The sequence below is a fragment of the Perca flavescens genome, chromosome 7, assembly GCF_004354835.1.
Source record: "Perca flavescens isolate YP-PL-M2 chromosome 7, PFLA_1.0, whole genome shotgun sequence".
Classification (NCBI taxonomy): domain Eukaryota; kingdom Metazoa; phylum Chordata; class Actinopteri; order Perciformes; family Percidae; genus Perca; species Perca flavescens.
In genome coordinates, this window is record NC_041337.1 from 5,816,348 (window position 1) to 5,836,181 (window position 19,834).

General features: G+C 40.3%; 3 protein-coding genes across 4 annotated transcripts; 1 reads left to right on the top strand and 2 right to left on the bottom strand.

Annotated features, from left to right (window-relative positions):
* Positions 1-4,985: 4,985 nt before the first annotated feature.
* Positions 4,986-6,407, bottom strand: cptp (ceramide-1-phosphate transfer protein). 2 transcript variants are annotated; one of them, XM_028582891.1, is made up of 3 exons: positions 6,231-6,406; positions 5,959-6,105; positions 4,986-5,864 (listed from the first exon to the last, which is right to left on the bottom strand). In XM_028582891.1, the coding sequence occupies exons 2-3, from the start codon at positions 6,084-6,086 to the stop codon at positions 5,342-5,344; spliced, it is 651 nt and encodes a 216-aa protein (XP_028438692.1). In that variant the 5' UTR covers positions 6,087-6,105; positions 6,231-6,406; the 3' UTR covers positions 4,986-5,341. The 2 variants fall into 2 exon arrangements, with proteins under 2 accessions (XP_028438692.1, XP_028438693.1); XM_028582892.1 differs by having other exon boundaries at positions 5,959-6,407.
* Positions 6,408-6,557: 150 nt separating this feature from the next.
* ints11 (integrator complex subunit 11) lies at positions 6,558-19,522 on the top strand. Its single transcript, XM_028582888.1, has 17 exons — positions 6,558-6,943; positions 7,232-7,329; positions 8,106-8,179; positions 8,273-8,501; positions 8,613-8,711; positions 8,795-8,829; positions 8,923-9,061; positions 9,225-9,289; positions 9,730-9,919; positions 10,406-10,489; positions 11,272-11,361; positions 12,033-12,195; positions 12,967-13,077; positions 14,073-14,134; positions 14,299-14,441; positions 14,864-14,993; positions 17,467-19,522. Exons 1-17 carry the CDS (start codon positions 6,916-6,918, stop codon positions 17,530-17,532), a joined length of 1,806 nt encoding a protein of 601 aa, XP_028438689.1. The 5' UTR covers positions 6,558-6,915; the 3' UTR covers positions 17,533-19,522.
* Positions 17,279-19,802, bottom strand: LOC114558721 (lysophosphatidic acid receptor 6). The gene is made up of 2 exons (XM_028582890.1): positions 19,552-19,802; positions 17,279-19,007 (listed from the first exon to the last, which is right to left on the bottom strand). Exon 2 carries the CDS (start codon positions 19,005-19,007, stop codon positions 17,970-17,972), a length of 1,038 nt encoding a protein of 345 aa, XP_028438691.1. The 5' UTR covers positions 19,552-19,802; the 3' UTR covers positions 17,279-17,969.
* Positions 19,803-19,834: the final 32 nt, after the last annotated feature.

The window sequence follows — 19,834 nt, forward strand, 5'->3', positions numbered from 1 at the left end:
TTAGGGGGGCGGGGAGACCCCTGGTGTCGGAAGTGCGCAACTGCAGCTAGAGGTTCATCCGGGGGCCGACGAATCCCACTATGGCCACGCCAAGACCCGCCAACCAATCGGCTATCCTAACCCTAACCACTCGAGGTCAATGCCTAACCCCAATCAATCGAGTTGCTTTGTAGGGCGGGTCTTGGCGTGGCCATAGTTGAATTCGTAATTTTGCACCCGGGGGTGACCCTCCAGTTCTGGGATGTTCTGCAGCCTGCAGGTCCTCTTAACTCAGCTCAAACACATAACTCAGCCACGTTTATCACCCTAATACTTCATGGCTCCGGTCGAGGTAGATGGCCGCCCACCGAGAGCCAGGTTCTGTCCAAGGTTTCTGCTTGTTAACCCTTGTGTGGGGTTCATATTTTTGTTACACGTACAGCCAGTGTTCCTGGGTCTGGTGGAACCACGACATTATTAGGCTTTTAAATCCATACAGCCATAACAATTTATGTAAAAAATACTTAATAGATGTTTACTTTAGCTCAATTACCAATGATATATACGTCATTTATTATGGTTCATATTTGCCATTTACCTCTGTGAGATCACATTTATGACCATATGATCATTTTCGTTTTTTGTGAGAAAATAAGGAAATTCAATTATAAAAAGGTTTTATATATATATATATATATATATATATATATATATATATATATATATATATATAGAGAGAGAGAGAGAGAGAGAGAGAGAGAGAGAGAGAGAGAGAGAGAGAGAAACAAGATTTTTGATAATTATTGGTGCTTATTTCTTAGAACTTAATCAGAACAGGTGAAAGTGCTTGAAGTGTAACAATTTTGTAACTTTGTGTGGGAATAGCAGGTGCAGAAAGACAACCTAGTTTCATAGCACCTACATTTAAATACTCTCGACCCGAACACCTCATATGTAATAGTTATGTGTAGGGAGGAGAGAGGGGGGGGTACCATGCAGGGCTGGACTGGCCATCTGGCATACCGGGCATTTTCCCGGTGGGCCGACGGACTTTTGGGCCGAATCGCTGATATAAATAGGCCTTTTTTAAATTTTTTGGCCGGGCCGGCCCATAAAGAACTCACAGCGGCCCATTGGTTAATTTTGTTTATTGGCACTGGCCTGACCCAATCAAATCCAGGAACCCCCTTCCCCACTCCGGGCCGCAAATTTACAAATCCCACTATGGCCACGCCTCCCGGCCCTGAGACACGACGAGCTGTAATAGTTATGCTGGAAGTTTAGCATTCACGTTAAAATGGACAAACGACCACCAAGTGCAAGGGAGGTGCAGAGAAATTAGAGGAGAAAAAGATTAAGAATCTACAGGCGGAGTCCTCAAAAATTTCGGACATGTTTGGGGCTGTAGTTGCTGCTTCAACATCAGCATTACCTGAAGCCGAGGAGGAGGAGAGGTGGCTGGCTATACAGAGAAGCAGAAACAACGATGTCAGGGAAGAAGGCGAGGAGGAGGCGAGTGAGGAAAAGATGTGTGTGTGTGTGTGTGTGTGTGTGTGTGTGTGTGTGTGTGTGTGTGTGCGCGTGTGTGTGTGTGTGCGCGCGTGTGTGTGTGTGTGTGCGCGCGCGTGTCACGTCATAACGACAACAAGCAGTTTGGCTGTAACATTAAAGTTAGTGGCTGTCAGGTAACCTAACTGCTTAAGCTTACATTGAAAATGCTAGCGGTTAGCCTGTTGGGTAGCTGAAAAGTCTGTGTGATCTATAAAATCAGTGTTGATTAGATAATACTTTTATTAATACTTTATTCATCCCACAATGGGGAAATTCACTTATTACAGCAGCAGTGTTTCCACAATAAAAACAAACCAACAAACAACCAAACAAACAAACAACAGGCAAACAACAGACAATGTGCAAAAAACACTGAATGAATGTAAAGTGACATTACATAAAAAGTATTTAAGTAAATTGAGGTGGGCAGTGCAAAAAAAAATACTGTAATGTAATTGACGTGAAATTAGATTGAAAAATATGTAATTACATAACAGCAAAAGTAATTAACCATAATATAAATTATATTTAAGTGTGACCATAATATAAATGATATTGAAAAAGTAAGTACTTGGAATGGAAAAAATATAAATACAGATGGAAAAATATAAATACAGATAATAACAAATATATACATAGAGCCATGCTGAGTGGTGGGTGATTGAGACAGGACCCGAAAAAAACTACAACATTATCGGGTGGTGCAGGTGTTGTAGAGTCTGACAGATTGATACAAGCATCAGTGTTCTTGAATGGCTTGATTAGCTTCTCATGTATTGGTGCTCTTTTCCAGGGCATATACTACTCTCAGCTTTATTGTAGCTTTTGGGAAGGGTTATAGTTATGGTTATTGTATTTAGCAGACACTTGTGTCCAAAGCGACAAAATATGAATCTTACAGTAGTTAAAATTAACAGTAAACTGTTTTTACAGTTGCTAAGCCAATATTAAGCAAAATAGTAATAATAAAAATAATGACAATACAATATCAATAATAAAAATATTATAAAAATACCATAAATATACAAATCATAACTCTAAGAATGAATTAATTATTCAAGTGTAAGATCAACAGATAAGTCTTGAGTCCCCTCTTGAAGGATCCAAAACGATCACATGAACGCTGAACACTAGGCAACTCATATCATAGAATGCGCGCATATTTTAAGAGGACTGTCTGCAGAGAATGTGTCTGACCAATCACAGTGGGGGTGGCCCGCCTGGGCCAAAAATGCCAGGGCCGATTTTTTTGTCCCAGTCCAGCCCTGGTACCATGTGCAGTCATTGAAAATAAGTTATTTTTTATGTTCTTCACAGAAAATGAGCCAAGGCCAATGAGTTTGAGTTAGAATAAATAAAAAATAGCATGATTTTTCTTTTGGCAAACATTGAAAAACAGACACTAACACCACACAAGGGTTAAAAGGAAGTTTTTCCTCGCCACCGCTGCAATAGATGCAATTGCTCTCGGGGTAATCCTTGGGTCTCTGTAAACTATAGAGTGGTCTAGACCTACTCTGTTTGTAAAGTGTACTAAGATAACGTCTGTTATGATTTGACACTATAAATAAAATGGGCTTTTCTTACATGCATGAGAATTGCTTATAAACATGATTTTGAACTGAAGTCCACCACAAAATATTACACATTAGCTCTGTTTAAGACCCCAGCCAGTAAACGCAGTGCTGGAAGAACATACATCTATTCAAGTAGACATACCATGGTCTTAAAAATACTCCATTCAAATTAAAAGTCCCGAGTTCAGAATGTGATTTTGGTAGGAGTACAGAAGTAGCCTATAATCATCAGAACGTACTTAAACTATCAAAAAGAACAAAGTGCTCATTATGCTGAATGGCTCCTTTCACAGTTTTATATTATAATTATGCTGTGTTATATATATATATATATATTAGTGGTGGGAATCACCAGAGGCCTCACGATACGATATCATCACGATACCTATGTCACGATACGATATTATTGCGATTTTAAACATATTGCAATATTCTGCGATATATTGCAATGTATTACCTTTTTTTTCCAACTTAAAATGATGTCCCCAAAGGAAAATTTCTCATCTCATTTCAATTTTATTGCTGCAAAATGGGATTGTCAAGCAGACACACTGACCAACACATATATCATAAAAGATCAATACTTGGCGTCTGTGTATCGATACAGTATTGCCATGAAAAATATCGCGATACTATGCTGTACTGATTTTTTCCCCCACCCCTAATATATATATAGGCCTATAATTAATAATTATGATATAATTATAATATAGAATATTGTATTATTCTGATTTTATGACCTATGGCCTACGCTTTAGGTGGAGTTCATCAATGTGGAGCCAATTATTTTTTTAAATACTTTGTTTACTAGGTAGATTAGTAGTTTAGTACTGCATCATATCATAAACATATACTGTATGTGTTTTTTTATGTAAAAAGTAACTAAGTGTCAAAGAAATGTAGTGAAGTAAAAAGCTCAATATTTCCCTCTGAGTTGTATTGGATTAGAAGCATAAAATGGAAATACACCAGTAACACATATGTAAAAATTGTATATACAGTACTTAAGTAAATGTACTCATTTGGTTACATTCCACCACTGTACCACTGAACAGAAATAGAAACAAAGTCATGCATGCAAATGTAAGGACAGTAGCATCAAATGATATCAAAAGTACAAGTAGTCATTTTGCAAAATGGCCAATTTCAGAATAACCTACAGTAGGTCCTCATTTACTTTACTTAAGACAACAGGTAATCAATAATCAATCCTCAACTCTAACATAACACAAATATTCACAATCATCAACCAAGTGACTTTTTTTTTCTTAAAGCTACGTTATGTTTTGCCGTTTATTATATATTTTTTTTTAATTTAAATTTAAGTATCCACAGTTCCACCACCATCTGTCTCGTAATGTTAGTCTTGTTTTGAATCTTTACGATGAATATCATACTGTTGCCATGTTTAAAGCTTTCTGCTAACTAAAGAATTGGTTTGGAAACTGCTACTCTGGCTGCAGATTGCTGGTGGTCTTCTATCTGTATTTTTTTTAATTTTTTTTACAAGACTAAGGTAATTTATGCAATATCTGGTATCGTCCAATATCAGATAATCTAGTATTAGATAAATCTGTCAATACTTGAATGAAATATGGTATGAGAACATCAAAGATTTGACCTAATGGCCCTATTATTACACTACTATTTCATACAAGCATTTCTGTAATGCAATCATGATTGGGAACAGTTCTAAATGACATTGTGACTAACAATTGTTTTTATGATCAATTTGCTGATATGCAAATCTGTCAAAAACCAAAAAAATATTTCATTCATTATGGCGCAAGACCAAGAAGAGCAGCACATTCTAGAACCTGAAACCATCAAATATTTAGTGTTTCTGTTTGTGAAAAATTACTTGAATGATTAATCGTCAAAATGGTTGCAGATTCATTTAATTTATACATTTTTGTATAAATAATTTAAACAAACAGCTACTGGCAGTGAGCAAAGACTTATGGGCCCAACTGTTCCCCTTCATCTACTTAAATTCAAAACAATACATCTCGAAAAAGTTGAATAAAAACGAAGTCCATTATACACACATATAATAATTAACAGTACTTATATATATGAAAAATTGTAATACTGTACTAGATAGAATAGTGTCAGTGGAATTTTGCTTAATTAATAACCCTTTAATCACCAAACAGTAGTAGCAGCCACCATGACAGCCCTTCATATTTAATCGTGTAATGTATGAAGTGGCATATAATAGCAATTGTGGCTCTCTATGGTAAGTCGAGCAGGTTTTGTTGAGCGTAAAGTTCCTCTGTGATCTGGTACACCTCAGAGATGAGAGGCACAGCTTCCCCTAGCATGGCCACCACCTGCTCAGGGGGGCCCACATTCATCACTTCTAAGAAAGCGGGGCGCCCTGGGAGCACGCAAAAGGCCATTCCCGCTGCTTTGCGGACCACCCAAGGGTGGTGCTGGGAGAGAGACTCATTGTAGGCCTCTGAACACATGACCGAAGTCTTGCTGTCCTCGCTGCTGGTGCGGAGGCGCTCCAGGAAGAGCTCCAGCCACCTCAGTGCCCGGTGGAGCCTCAGCAAGGTACGGCAGCCGGACTCTGGATGACTGCCTCTCTTGGTCAGGTCCACTAGTTCATTGTCCAGCTCATATTTCACCATTGACTGGACAGTGACATACTGAGACCCGTTCTCACCGTGCAGGTAAGTGACCAGGATATTGATCTTGTTGACAGCATCCTTGGAAATGAAGCCAAACACACTGCCCAAGCTGTTCAGAAACCTAATTAAAGGGATAAACAAAAGAGTTTGTTAACACCTCAATGACACTTTGTGGACTGTTACAGCTGAGTGTAGTATGAGCACAGTATACTTACTTTACAAGACCACGCCACCCAGCTACGTAGTGTTCAAGGTAGACGTCTTTTTTCTCCGACAAACATAACTTGAAAGTATCGAGCACCTCCTGTAAGCAGAATTTCTGGTCTTCTTGAGGACCAGCCATGGTTTTCTATGCGGAAGTGCTATCGACGAAAGCCAACAACAAGGCAACAAATGAATGTGCAAATGTGGCTAACGGCTACCAACACACTGAAAGTCGTACCAAATGTAAGTACTGAGGTGTAAACTCAAAGACTGAACACATTACCTGCAAGAGAAATTTAACAAAGATGGAAAATTGCTCTACATCTCAGTGAAACGACAGGTTATTCCTGCTCTAATCCGCCTCTACTGCGCAGACTCGAGCCGGGGAAAAAGCGGAAATTGGTGACTTTGCCTTCAAACTAAAAGCACGCAAGAATGGAGCATGGTGGCTACCATGAGAGAAATTGACAATAGGAGGGACCCACAAGTCACTACACCCGTTCTATAATATTCGGAACTGTGTTACTTCGTTTGGTTAATTTTTAAAGGGCTGTGTTATGTTTAATTAATTTGTAAATTTTATATGATTTGCTTGCTTTAAAAAATTCCAGTACCACGGTCGAAAATTGGGCAGTAGGCTATATTGTCTTGTTTGATATTGTCCTGCAAATCTGTTCCAGATATGTTGTCAAATAAACAACAACAAAGCACATAACCCTCAACAAAGTCTTGCGACATGGATTGCAAAAATGGCTTTTATTTCGAATGCGCTGGCCGGAAGTGATGACTTTTTACTGTGTGTAGCTTGACACTGGTAAAAGAAACGTCGGAACTCGAAATGACCCACATGTATACAAGTTAGGCAATAAACGTTTCTTTGTAAACGAGGTGTTATTCGTCGGAAACTGACCGGCCTCCTGGTTTAACTCGGTGCCAATCATCTACCTTCAAAAACAGGCTGAAAAAACATGCCTGAAATAAAAGTAACACCACTGGGTGAGTAACGCTACAGTAGCTAGCTAGCATCTGCTACGCTAGTTCCGTCAACAATACATGTGTATAACTTTGCTGTTATCTAGCTATTCGCTAAATGTTTGGCTCTCTTTGTAGTAGCACTACCTTGTGTATTTTCTGTTATGGCGGTTAACACCAGCTTGTAAGTGTCACCCTTTATTGCCAGTCGCCATTGATAGCTGGAGAAGCTAACGACATGGTATTAACTAGTGCGTTTACAGTGCGTTTGTTTTTAAAGCTGTCCCTTAACTTTACTGTTCTCTCTCCAAGGTGCTGGACAGGACGTCGGCCGCAGCTGCATCCTCGTCTCCATTGGAGGCAAAAACATAATGCTTGACTGTGGGATGCACATGGGATACAATGACGATGTAAGTAAAGAAGCTTATTTTTCAAAAAGAAAACATAACAACTGTGTAAGATAACAGTGTGACACATAGCACACCTGTCCAAATATTTCCATAGAATTGAAGGGGACCAAAACCCAAAAGACCTAACATATACCAAACAAAATGTTATGCATAAAACTGAAGGAAGACACAGAATTAGACTTATTTTCATCACTGCCCCAAATCATAATAATGACAAAGACTGCTGTGTCTGTGCTGCATTACAGCCTAAAATGAAAGTTGTGGCATGCTGACTTAATTATAACAGACTCGCACTATTACTCAGTATGCAAGCTGTACATTCACCCATCTCCCCTCTTTCCGTTTTGTTGACTACAAAGTTGACACCTGCAGTTTCATCACCAGGTGGTTGCTGTAATACGGGTGGGGGGTGTGTTGGTCTGGCAAAGCAATGCCATTACTTTGAAACTACATCTAAAGATTACAATTGGTTGGACAAAAACAAGACATTCAAAGATATTTCACAATTGTATGACTTTTTAAAGACTAAACAATTAATCCAGAAAATAAACGGCACATGAATCAGCAATGAAAATAAAAGTGTAATCCCTCTTCCCTACTTTTTAACCGCATCCCCATTGACTAGCCAAGTCCATGCAACAGTCTTGTTTTGAACGCATTGCCCTCAAAATCAGCTTTTAAAACATATTGTAAGTTTAATATGTTTTGGATCCCTTGTGAAGAAGATAACTGACACTATAATCCCAATTGAATGCAAGTCTGTATTGTCATTGCAGAGACGTTTCCCAGACTTTTCATATATAACCCAGAACGGGCGTCTGACAGAGTTTCTGGACTGTGTGATCATCAGGTTTGTTGTCCTATAATACTCGCAACATATAATAAATAAAACAATCCAGTATTGTTTTTGTTTTTTTTACGTAGTTACCTGTTCATTTCTTAGCCATTTCCACCTGGACCACTGTGGCGCTCTGCCCTTCATGAGTGAGATGGTGGGCTACGACGGACCCATCTACATGACCCATCCCACAAAGGCAATCTGTCCCATTTTGCTGGAGGACTTCCGTAAGATCACCGTCGACAAAAAGGGAGAAACCAACTTCTTCACCTCGCAGATGATCAAGGACTGCATGAAGAAAGTGGTGCCTTTGAACCTCCACCAAACTGTCCAGGTGCAGTGCTCAGATCATTTTTGATGCTATCCATCTATTAATCATTTCTGCACCAGCTGCTTGTCTCTTTTGATGGCATATCAAGCTGTTTTTCTGTTGTGCTGCTGGCAGGTGGATGACGAGCTGGAGATCAAGGCGTACTATGCAGGCCATGTCCTGGGAGCTGCCATGGTGCAGATCAAAGTGGGATCAGAGTCTGTGGTCTACACGGTGAGTGTAAACAAGTCTGCACTGTATCAAAGTCAGTGAATTTGATGGCCAAGGTCTCAGAATATTGTCTTTTCCTTTTTTAGGGAGACTATAACATGACACCAGACAGGCATTTAGGGTGAGTGGCCTTTGCTTAATGTATTCCTTATATGCTAGAGTTTATGTTCACACACTGCGCAGTCTCCTCATCTTCGTGTTTGTATATTTGCAGTGCTGCATGGATCGATAAGTGCCGTCCAGACATTCTCATCTCAGAGTCTACTTATGCCACCACCATCCGTGACTCGAAGAGATGCAGAGAGAGGGACTTTTTGAAGAAAGTGCACGAAAGCATAGAAAGAGGAGGAAAGGTACGTTTTTTTTTAGAGTTATTGGAATTCTGATATGTAGAACATGTAACATGATGTGTAGGTTTTTGTTTTCTGTCCTTTTTTTATATTGCATCATGGAAAGAAAATGCAGATCTTACAAATTGAATACGATTTGGTTTCTGTTTTCTTATCATCTTTTTAGGTTCTCATTCCCGTTTTCGCCCTCGGAAGAGCACAAGAGCTCTGCATCCTGTTGGAAACATTTTGGTAGGTTTGTTCTTCCATTTATTAATAAAAACCCCAGAAGCAAAATTCACATACACTTTCTTCTATTTTCTTAAACATCGGTATAGGTTTGTGAATGTAAATAACCCTCTGAGAAATATCTCTAGAAAAGGGGGTGCAAAGATGGTAGAGAAAGCGATGTGTGGAGATAACCATTGTTCCCTGGCTGACAGATAAAGGCCATTTTTGTGGTTCATAATTGTTGGTGTTCCAATTATATAGAAGGTCCTGTCAATATGGAGTAATTGCACGTAATTACTATACACAAATGTCACAAGTTGACTGGAATAAAAAGAAAAAGACAGCTCCCCAAATTAGCTGTATTTATTTTATTAGGCTTGATAGATTAATGGTGGTATATTAACTTTTTCATATTAAGTGGCGGCTCATTGACACTCCAATTACCTCCTTTCCCCAACCAGGGAGAGAATGAACCTAAAAGCCCCAATCTACTTCTCCACTGGGCTGACGGAGAAAGCGAACCATTATTACAAGCTGTTCATAACATGGACCAACCAGAAGATTCGAAAAACCTTTGTACAGAGAAACATGTTTGAATTTAAGCACATCAAGGCCTTTGATCGCTCCTACGCCGATAACCCTGGACCTATGGTAAGTTTGTTTCTATGTAACTTTCTGTCAAAGTAGAGCTGGGCGATAGTTAGTTGCACTTGACTGACTCTGACCATTCTTCCACTGACGTTATATGTCACTGAACCTAGAGCTGGGCGATGTGATTTTTGACCAAATACCTCAATGTGGATATTGTGGTGATATTGTAGGGTTGACTATTTGTGCTTTCGCCGAATATTTACACAATGAGAGTTTTGATAAATAATTGCCAATAATGTGGCTACAATGACTAAGTGGGTAAAGGCAAACAATAGAACAGCTAGTAAGTCTGGTATGTTCAGAAAATGACATCACTATACTGTACTAATGTAGCATTTGAAACCAGGAAAACGCCAAACTTTTGTGTCATATCTCATATATCGATGTTGATATAATATCTAAATATTTGCCAGCCCTATGTACTAATATTTAATTTAGGATGACCATTCAGATGGCAATGAACTACAACAATATGTTTATTTTCAGGTGGTGTTTGCAACACCAGGTATGCTGCATGCTGGTCAGTCTTTGCAGATCTTCAAGAAATGGGCTGGCAATGAGAAGAACATGGTGAGTCTCCTAAGAAAATAGAAAATTAAAGATGTGTGTTTTAAATAACAATACTTAAAGGAACACGCCGACTTATTGGGAATTTAGCTTATTCACCGGAACCCCCAGAGTTAGACAAGTCGATACATACCCTTCTCATCTCCGTGCGTGCTGTAACGCTGTCTGGCGGTTCCAGCATTAGCTTAGCCTAGCACAGATCCTGCAGGTAACTGGTTCCAACTAGCCTACTGCTCCCAATTGTGACAAAAGTGACAAAATAACGCCAACATGTTCCTATTTACATGTTGTGATTTGTAGAGTCACAGCGTGTACAAAAAACAACGTAACATGAGACGCAGCCATCTTTTAACCGTAAACAAACCGGGAACTATATTCTCATACAGGCTTACTGCGAGCATATCACTCCGCTCAAGTACTATATTCTTCCCCCTGAGAATATAGTTCCCTGTTTATTTACAGTTAGAAGACGGCTGTGTCTCATGTTACGTTGTTTTGTGTACACGCTGTGACTCTATAAATCACAACATGTAAATAGAAACATGTTGGCGTTATTTTGTCACTTATTGGGAGCAGTAGGATTACTGGAACCATTCACCTGCATGTTCTGTGCTGGCCTGATGCCGCTGGAACCGTCAGACAGCATTACAGCACGCACGGAGATGACAAGGGTATGTATCGACTTGTCTAACTCCGGGGGTTACGGTGAATAAGCTAAATTCCCAATAAGTCGGCGTGTTCCTTTTAATAAACAACTAGTTCTGCCTTTTATTTTTTATTTTTAGGTAATCATGCCTGGGTATTGTGTACAAGGAACAATCGGTCACAAGATCCTGAATGGGCAGAGGAAACTAGAGATGGAAGGGAGATCAACCGTAAGAGTTTTTAATTGACCCTTCATCTGTGTCAGTCATGACATCATACTGTAGCTAATGGCTTGAGTTTTTTTTTCTTTTTTCGTTCGGCTCTGCAGATAAAGTCACTTCATCATGTCATCCCTCATTTCTCTCATCTTTCTTGTGACTTCGGTCTGCTAATGCAGAGGTGTCTAAAAAACATTCATGTTCAACATTTTGGGAATTTGCTTTTTAGCTTTCTTGGTGGGATTTATCAAAGAAGAAGATGTTTAGCTTAGCATAAAGGCTGAAAGCAGGGGGAAACGGCTAGCCTCTGTCCAATGGTAACAAAATCTGCCTACCTGCGCCTTTTTAAAGTGAACTAACTAACATGGTTATGAGTGGGTTTATTTCTTGTCCATAACTCTCTATAAAACCACAACATGTCACCTTTGCACTTTTGTGTACAGATTAAACAAACAAGTTATAACTTGCTAATTGGTGAGCTTTAGACAGAGCCAGGCTAGCTGTTTCCCCCGGCTTCCAGTCTTTATGCTGAGCTAAGCTAACCATCGCCTGGCTTTAGCTTCATAGGTAATGAAACAGATTTTAGATTTAGATTTTTGATATCGATCTTGTCATCTAACTCTGAGTAAGAATAATAAGCAAAAGAACAAGTGATTGACTTACTGTTGCTGTGATTTCTACAGTTGGATGTGAAGCTACAGGTGGAGTACATGTCCTTCAGTGCCCATGCAGATGCTAAGGGCATCATGCAGCTCATCCGCATGGCAGAGCCTCGCAACATGCTGCTGGTGCACGGCGAGGCAGTGAAGATGGAGTTCCTCAAGGGCAAGATTGAACAGGAGTTCAGTAAGTGCATTTCCAGCCACATCACTCATGTTAGGCTCATTAAAAGGCAGTGTTGTAATGTAACAAAAAGTACAAATACTTCACTACTGTACTTAAGTAGAATTTTCACGTATCTGTACTTTACTTCGTTATTTATATTTCCGGACACTTAACTTTTACTCCACTACATTTCCCCTAAGCATCATAGTTACTCGTTACTACAAGATAAAATCAGAAGAAATGTGTTACACTGGAAAAAAGCAGCTTTGGCGAATCACTGCTCCTATATTGCCAAGATACTGCACCCTCCATTCCAGTTGGTGACCTGATGCCTGTTTTGTTGCCAAGCGGCACAAAAAACAACCATGGGCCAAAACTAAAATAGAAGACGAGGAAGCATAATGACTGATGGTGTCATGGAAGCACCTGGTGCAGTCTCTGCCGCCATGGTAACGGATGATTACCACCCCGACGACAGTGGTGATGAAGATAAAGTTACACGCCTTTGGCCATAAAGTTCATAATCAAAGTTTTTTTCAACTTTTACTTCTAATACATTTAATCTCAGAAAATTACTTTTGATACTTAAGTACAGTAAATATCAGATCATTTATTACTCAAGAAATATTCCAAAAAGGGACTTTAGTAATTTTCTGGTAAGATACTTGGTACTTTTACTCAAGTACTGCTTTCAAGTACTTTATACAAGACTGTTAAAAGGTAAATATGTGCATGCTCCCAGTAGGAGGAGAAGGCATTGTCAGTCCTGTAATTGTTGTTTTGAAATGGCAGGCATAGATTGCCACATGCCAGCCAACGGAGAGACAGCGACTGTGACGACAAACCCCAGCGTGCCTGTGGATATCTCACTCAACCTGCTCAAGAGGGAGATGGCTCTCGGAGGTACGTTTAGTTGTTTAGGAGTTGGTTTGTTTGATTCACAGCCGAAGGAGTGATAAAGTAAGTGACTCATGAGCCCTACTTGCACAGGACCAGTGTTACCTGGGGATATTTTCTTTTTTTCTTTTTTTAAAGATTACTTTTTGGGGCTTTTCCCTTTCATTTCGCCAAACACAAAGGCTGTGTGATAATCTACTGTACAGACGTTGCTTATCCCGTGCGTTATTTCTAAATCACATGAGGTCCCCTGGTAATACTAATCCAGTATGAATAGGGATATAGCTTGTATGCGGTAACAATGGTTTTACAGTAGGTACTGTACAAGGGGGGGGACTTACACAGTTTCAGAATTCTGCTTGTTGCTGACATTTTGATTGAAAGTGTTTTTTTCAGTGTGGTTTAGATGTGTCATAATGATAAATGTCATGAATGTGAGATGCTAAGAGTCTAAAATCAGAGAAAGTGAGTAGCTCTGTGTATCAGGACAGTACTACAATGTTTACCCATACTCCTTATTGGCTTTTTGTCAAGTTATCAAGCATCTCAAGATTTGTCTGAAGATACTGTTATTATTATTATTACAGTCTTTTCAGACTTGTGTACAATTTCGGTCAGTTGGGTGAAGGCATAGTTATAAGGTTGGTGTCTGGGCAGTTATCACAAATTAGCCAACGCCTCAAATTTAGATACAATATCAGTTGACTAATGTTGGTTATATCCAGCAAAGATGTTTTAAATTCTACAATATTTGAAACCTTTAAAGTATAATACTAACCTCTTCAATCCGCCGTTGTTTAAATGTTACTACTACTGCCAGTGCTGACAATGTGTAGTACAGAAGGTTGCCAGATCAGGTCCGCTGAACCTTAAAACTATGTGGAGTTATATAACTGGTATAGAAAATCCAACAGTCATACCCAAATCTACGCCTATATTTTGATATGATTATTTACTTGTTCATTTATTCATTAATGTTCGTAACCGTTCTTGTGTTGAAGGGCCGCTTCCTGATCCCAAAAGACCTCGCACCATGCATGGAACCCTGATCATGAAAGAAAACGTAAGTTCAAGCACCGTGCAGTAGTAAGTCTGTCGCTCTCGAACTTTCAAAATTACTTTGATGACCTTTTACGTCGGGTCGCCTGCAGTCTAGTGACATTTGCTGGGTTACCGCGGTCGACGGATGACGCCGTTAACTCCTGGGTGTCTTTCCCCCGAGCACAGAGTCTGAAGCTGGTGTCGTCGGAGCAGGCCCTGAAGGAGCTGGGCCTCAACGAACATCAGTTACGCTTCACCTGCCGCGTGCAGCTCCAGGACCCCCACAGCGACCCCGACACGCTCAACAGAATCTACACACACCTCAAGAGGTGAGGGGGAGCGCTGCAGGAGGAGCAGGGTCACTGGACCTTCTGCGTCTACTTACTGATCCGCATTATTTAGCAATTCACCTACACTACCCACTTTCTCTATCTTCCCCGTTAACCACATCACTGTTTTTCTACCGTCTTTATTTATTTACTAAAAAAAATGTATTTTCTCCCAGGGTCTGGTGTCTAGTTTCTTTTCAATTATTGTGCTATATTTGTTATATACTTTAGGATACACAGTGTGTGTAATTTCTGTTTTCTGAGAATTATGATTTTTTGCAGCTTATTTCCTTAATTCCTTGGTGCACGTGCTACGAAAGATGTTTAACCTATGTATCCTATTTCTGTTACATGTTTAGTTTCCGCTGCATTTGTAACATGTAAGAAAACCTCACATTTTCTTTTGCATTTCTTTGCTTCAGCGTGTTAAAAGGTTACACCATCCAGCACCTCCCCGACGGCACAGTCATGGTGGAGTCTATCGTCATCAAAGTCTCCTCCTCCGCTGAAGACACCAGCACCAAGGTCCTGCTGCTTTCCTGGAGTTATCAGGTAAAACATTTTTATTTTTACAATGGCATCAAAATGCTTTTTTTTTTTTTTTTTTTTTTTTTTTTTTTTTTTTAATACCTTGCACATCACAGCTGTTTTAAGAGCAGTTCAGGTCAGGTCTTTATTGATCCACAAGAGGAATTACTTTTGCCAGCATGAAATAAAAACACAATGGAACCATTAAACAGTCCCACAGAGGTCTGATATAAGGCTATTACAATATATATGATAAAATAATAATAATAAAAATGTCTGGTTTTGACACCCTCTTATCTTTTGTGGGTTTTTTCAAGTGGTAAAAGGCAGATTTTGAATTAAAATCGGTAATGGACGCTGTGTTTATGTATTATGTCTGAGGGGTAGCATAGAGAGGTTAAACAAATAGGGGCCTTGATTTAAGAAACCGACCTCGATCAAAAAAAAGTGGGCCTTGAATTTTCTCCTGTGGTACTCCATACAATATAAAATTTGTTGACTGTTCTGGAGACAAACTCTCCTATGTGTACAGACCTCCTTTGTGCCCTGCAGCGAAGTGTTTTTTTTTTGTCTTGCATCAGACAAAAAACAAATAAATTTTTTTGTCTGGATGTGGCACACTTGGTTCCCTCTTCTATGATTAAAACCATGCCCAAGCTATTTCCTGTCTCATATCCTTTTTCGCCACAGCACGTGAGTACATTTGGTGTGTGTGAAATCCAGTTTCAAGCGCACCGCAAAGGGGATATATCAGTCATACAATCTTTACATGCCCTCACAGTCCTCAAGGGACTTTCTATCAGCCAAAGCAAGTGAAAACACTTGTGTGGGCGGACAGTTTTGAGAGTAGGGGCTTTGAAACGGAAGAATAAGGTGAAAGTAGAAGGTGGGGAAACCTGCCTGTTGAACCCCAGGCACTGCGCAATGGAAGGAGAGTGGTTTCTGTGGCATCATGCGCTCTGTGCAAAGCACAAACTGCAAGAAAATGAAAGTCATGATGTGTTTTTCTGCTTCTATTTTTGTATCTTTTCTATCTTTATGCTACGTTTACACGTGGCAGGCTATTTTCATAAACGGACATTTCAACCGCTCCTTTTTCAAAAATATCATTGTGCACAGCTGTCAGTTTTCAGAAAAGTGTTCATTTACATGTACCCGTGTGTATATATATGCCGTCAAGAGCACGCCAAACCTGTAGGTGGCAGTGTAAAGAGAAGCTCAAGCCCACGTTAGCCAATCAGAATCTCGAAAATAGCAACAACCGCAACGAATCACTTCCTGTTCCTCTCTCTCGGCTGCCTAAACCTCCGTCCAAAATCTCCACTCTGGCCGGAGGTTTTAGAAAGACTCGTTTTCAGAGGCGAATTCTCCGTTTGCGTGTAATCGAAGGGTACAAACAAAGGGAAATGTCTCACTTTTTCAAAATACCATGTACGTGTAAACAGGGCCTTAATCTTCTCAAAACAGTGGCTTAGAGATTCAATTGCTAGTTGATTCCCTGCTTTTTGATGGTGTATGTTAGATAGTCAGGTGCTTGTGTTGCAGATATAATCAGGTACTCGATAGGAAATTAAGTAATCAATTGTGGTAACAGTTTTGACGATGAATATGTTACTCTTCTAAAAGTAATTTCATATAATACATAAGCTTTTTTATAGCTGTAACAAATAGGAGGGTGTTGGCTTATTGTGGCAGGAAAAGCACTGGTCTGCACTAGACTGATTAATCCCATCTGTGCTTCTCCTGTTATACAGTAACAGGACAAAAAGTATGCCACAAAACATTCTTTTTTGCGGGGATCTTTGCTAGTTACACTCACCTCAAATTAAACTTGAATAACTAATAAGAATTTTTATGGCAGATATCAAGTCAATAAAAACCCCAAATCATGAAATTCTGTGTAGATTTTTTATTTACTTCCATTGTAAATCTGAAACAATTAATTAAATTATAGAAAAGAAATTGACAGAAAGTTCAGTGGCAACTATTTCGAATAATCAAAGGATTCAAAGGTATATTTGTCACATGTACAAGTAAAAAGCGTAATTAAAAAATGTATGTAATTGTAATTTCAATACTTTTGGGCGTTTGGACTGTTGGACCGGACTGCACAAAATTATATTCATTTTTTTTTCTGACTTTTCATTAAAGGTGCCGTAGGTAGGATGGTGAAGATCCAGGACTTAGCCAAAAAATTCCAGGACTTAGCCAAAAATGTAAAACATCGACAACTTCTCAGTCCTCCCCCTTTCCACTAAAAAAGCCCAAAACGGTCTCCTAAGCCCCTCCCCCCCCCACAAGGGAGAATTAATGCGTGTGCATGAGCAGTGATTGACACGCAGTTAGTCAGTCCCCTGCAATTCTTCTGTGTACTGATACCTAATTCTGCGGTATCAGTGTTATGTCGTTAACACGTGTTAAAGTGTAATATAAAGGATGCTTTGTCTTTTCCTACAATGCTTTGCCTTTGACTCTATGTTGTGGTTTTCTTTGTCAGGACGAGGACCTGGGCAGCTTCCTTTCAACTCTGCTGAAAAAGGGGCTTCCATCTGGACTGTGCTGAAATATCTTTTTGTTCCAAAACTACAAACACACGAAGGACAAGTCCCACTAAAAAAAGACTGTCACTCATTTGAGGCTAAACACCATCTCAGTGCAGAGGATTTTACATTCTTACCTGTATACTTTAGCACAACGTTAAGGCTGAATTGCTCCCTTTTATACTGTTGGGATAGTGATCCTCATTCAGGCTGCTGCCCTGACTTGCCTGTTCTCTTTTCGTGATGTTGCAGACTCTTTCATAGACTCATTTATGGACTGAACTGCACAAGATTAAGCAAAAATAAGATCCTCAAATTCGGTCCCTTTTTTATTTTGATGTACAAAGCCAATTCAAATAAACACTTTTGTAGAAAAGTCTAATTTTTTGCAATAGTGACGTTACATTAACGATGAAGCGTGTAAAGAGCTCTAATTCCAGTATGCCTGTGCTATTCCCCATCAGCTCACCGCAATGGTATAAACACCCCTCCTCCTCCCAACTCTTCCGCACAGCCATGTCATCTTTAACTGCTTCCATTTGCAGTGGCTGGTGGTGACGTAGTAAAGCACGGGGTCCAGGCATGTGTTGAGGATGACGAGCGCCAGTGTGATGCGTCTGGCGTGGTAGATGGCGTTGACCAAGGAGCAGTTCTGGATGACCTCCATGCGTCCGAGGAGGTGCAGCAGGTACACCACGTGGTTGGGCAGGAAGCAGAGCAGCGTTATAGCCAGGATGGTGTAAATGACCCTCACGGCTTTTTGGGCCGTTTTAGTCTGTATCATGGAAATGCGGCGCGCAGCCAGCGGGTAACACACCAGGATGATCGCGGAGGGCAGCAGGGAGCCAGCGGTCAGGCACAGCCCGCTGTACACCACCAAGCGCAAGCTCCACTCTTTCTGGGCGAAATTCTCAAAGCAGCTGTGGCTCCCCGATTCGTCTTTGTTGGTTTCCAGAGGTCCCATGAGGACAAAGATGAACATAGCCACTAAAACTACACACCAGAGCGACACACTCACAACCAGAGAGCACCGGGGGCTCCGCATTCTCAGATAGGTGTGAGGGTGCACAGTGGCCATGTAGCGATCCACGCAGATGCAAGTCATGAAACAGATGCTCATGTAGATGTTGGCGAAGAACAGCATCCCGGTGACGCGGCAGGCGGCGTCCCCAAACACCCAGTCGTTCCTGTGGAGGTGGTAGTGGATCTTAAAGGGCAGAGTGCAGAGGATGACGATGTCTGCCAGAGCCAGATTGCTGATGTACACACTGAAGCCTGTGCGGGGATTGCATCTGAAGGTGAAGACGAAGAAGGCAGCCAGATTTCCTGGTAGACCTACAACCAGGGCTAAGCTGTAGACCGCCGGGAACAAGTAGTACTGGTACTCTGCCGAAGGCGTGCTGCAGTTGCCATCGGTCGCGTTCATCTTTGCAGATTTGAGTGTTTTGTCAAATGAAAGTGAGACAGCGTAGGTTGATTCTGTCAAACGCCGCTGCATCTGTGGCAACACAAACAAGTTTCCATTCAGTTTTTTTCCCAACTGTTACCTAACGCCACCTTCGGAACAAACGTTTTATTCATTCTTGTATTCTGCTTTTAGTTTTCACAAACGTGTTTGGTTCCCCAAGCTGACTACATTATTCTGTATTGTTCAGGTTTCTGAAGAAACCAAAGGGAAAAGCTGAGGTGGACATTTTTCACACATGATACAGTACACATTTACTCACACATTTAATTACTACTTGACATTGGTTCTGTAAAGATGGCGAAGTGAAACAGAAAAGACAGGAAAACATTGACCACATAAAGTACCAACAAAGTTACCCTTACAGTTGCATTCCTGAGACAACCATGGTTTACTAGAGGAAAATATTTTAAACCTGACACTAAATCAGTTTTACGATGTTTACAGTGTTTCGCCATGTTTTCAGCAATTACCACTTTTCTGAAAAATGATTTAGATTGGTAAAATATTAACACAAACTAAACCTCAAATGTATATAGTCAAAAAAACAAGACCCATTTAAGATAGAAACACTTACCAAGTTGTTTAGGGACTCCTTACTTTGATGTCCTGTTGAAAACACATGCGATAAGTTTTGTAGCTGCACTTTCTATGAGCAGCTCCTCTCAGAATACAGCGTGCATGCTGCTCTTTGCTCAGGCGTCTTAATTTCCTGTTTCAGGGTACTATAGGTGTGGAGTTGGATAGGAAACCATAGCATGATACTAGACTGCAGTCTGTTTTTTTTTTGTTTTTTTTACCCGCCCACTGCAGTATGTTGAGATAGAGGATGAGTATCTCCCCTATATTTCCATCAGGCT

What these genes read in the sequence shown, in the direction of transcription:
- LOC114558721 (XM_028582890.1), bottom strand. Translation starts at nt 19,007, where the DNA reads ATGCAGCGGCGTTTGACAGAATCAACCTACGCTGTCTCACTTTCATTT.
- cptp (XM_028582892.1), bottom strand. Translation starts at nt 6,086, where the DNA reads ATGGCTGGTCCTCAAGAAGACCAGAAATTCTGCTTACAGGAGGTGCTC. An exon ending in GGGTGGCGTGGTCTTGTAAA is followed by an intron (nt 5,865 to 5,958) that starts GTAAGTATACTG and finishes CCCTTTAATTAG; the next exon opens with GTTTCTGAACAGCTTGGGCA.
- ints11 (XM_028582888.1), top strand. Translation starts at nt 6,916, where the DNA reads ATGCCTGAAATAAAAGTAACACCACTGG. An exon ending in ACCTCCACCAAACTGTCCAG is followed by an intron (nt 8,502 to 8,612) that starts GTGCAGTGCTCA and finishes TGCTGCTGGCAG; the next exon opens with GTGGATGACGAGCTGGAGAT. An exon ending in CAGAGTCTGTGGTCTACACG is followed by an intron (nt 8,712 to 8,794) that starts GTGAGTGTAAAC and finishes TTCCTTTTTTAG; the next exon opens with GGAGACTATAACATGACACC.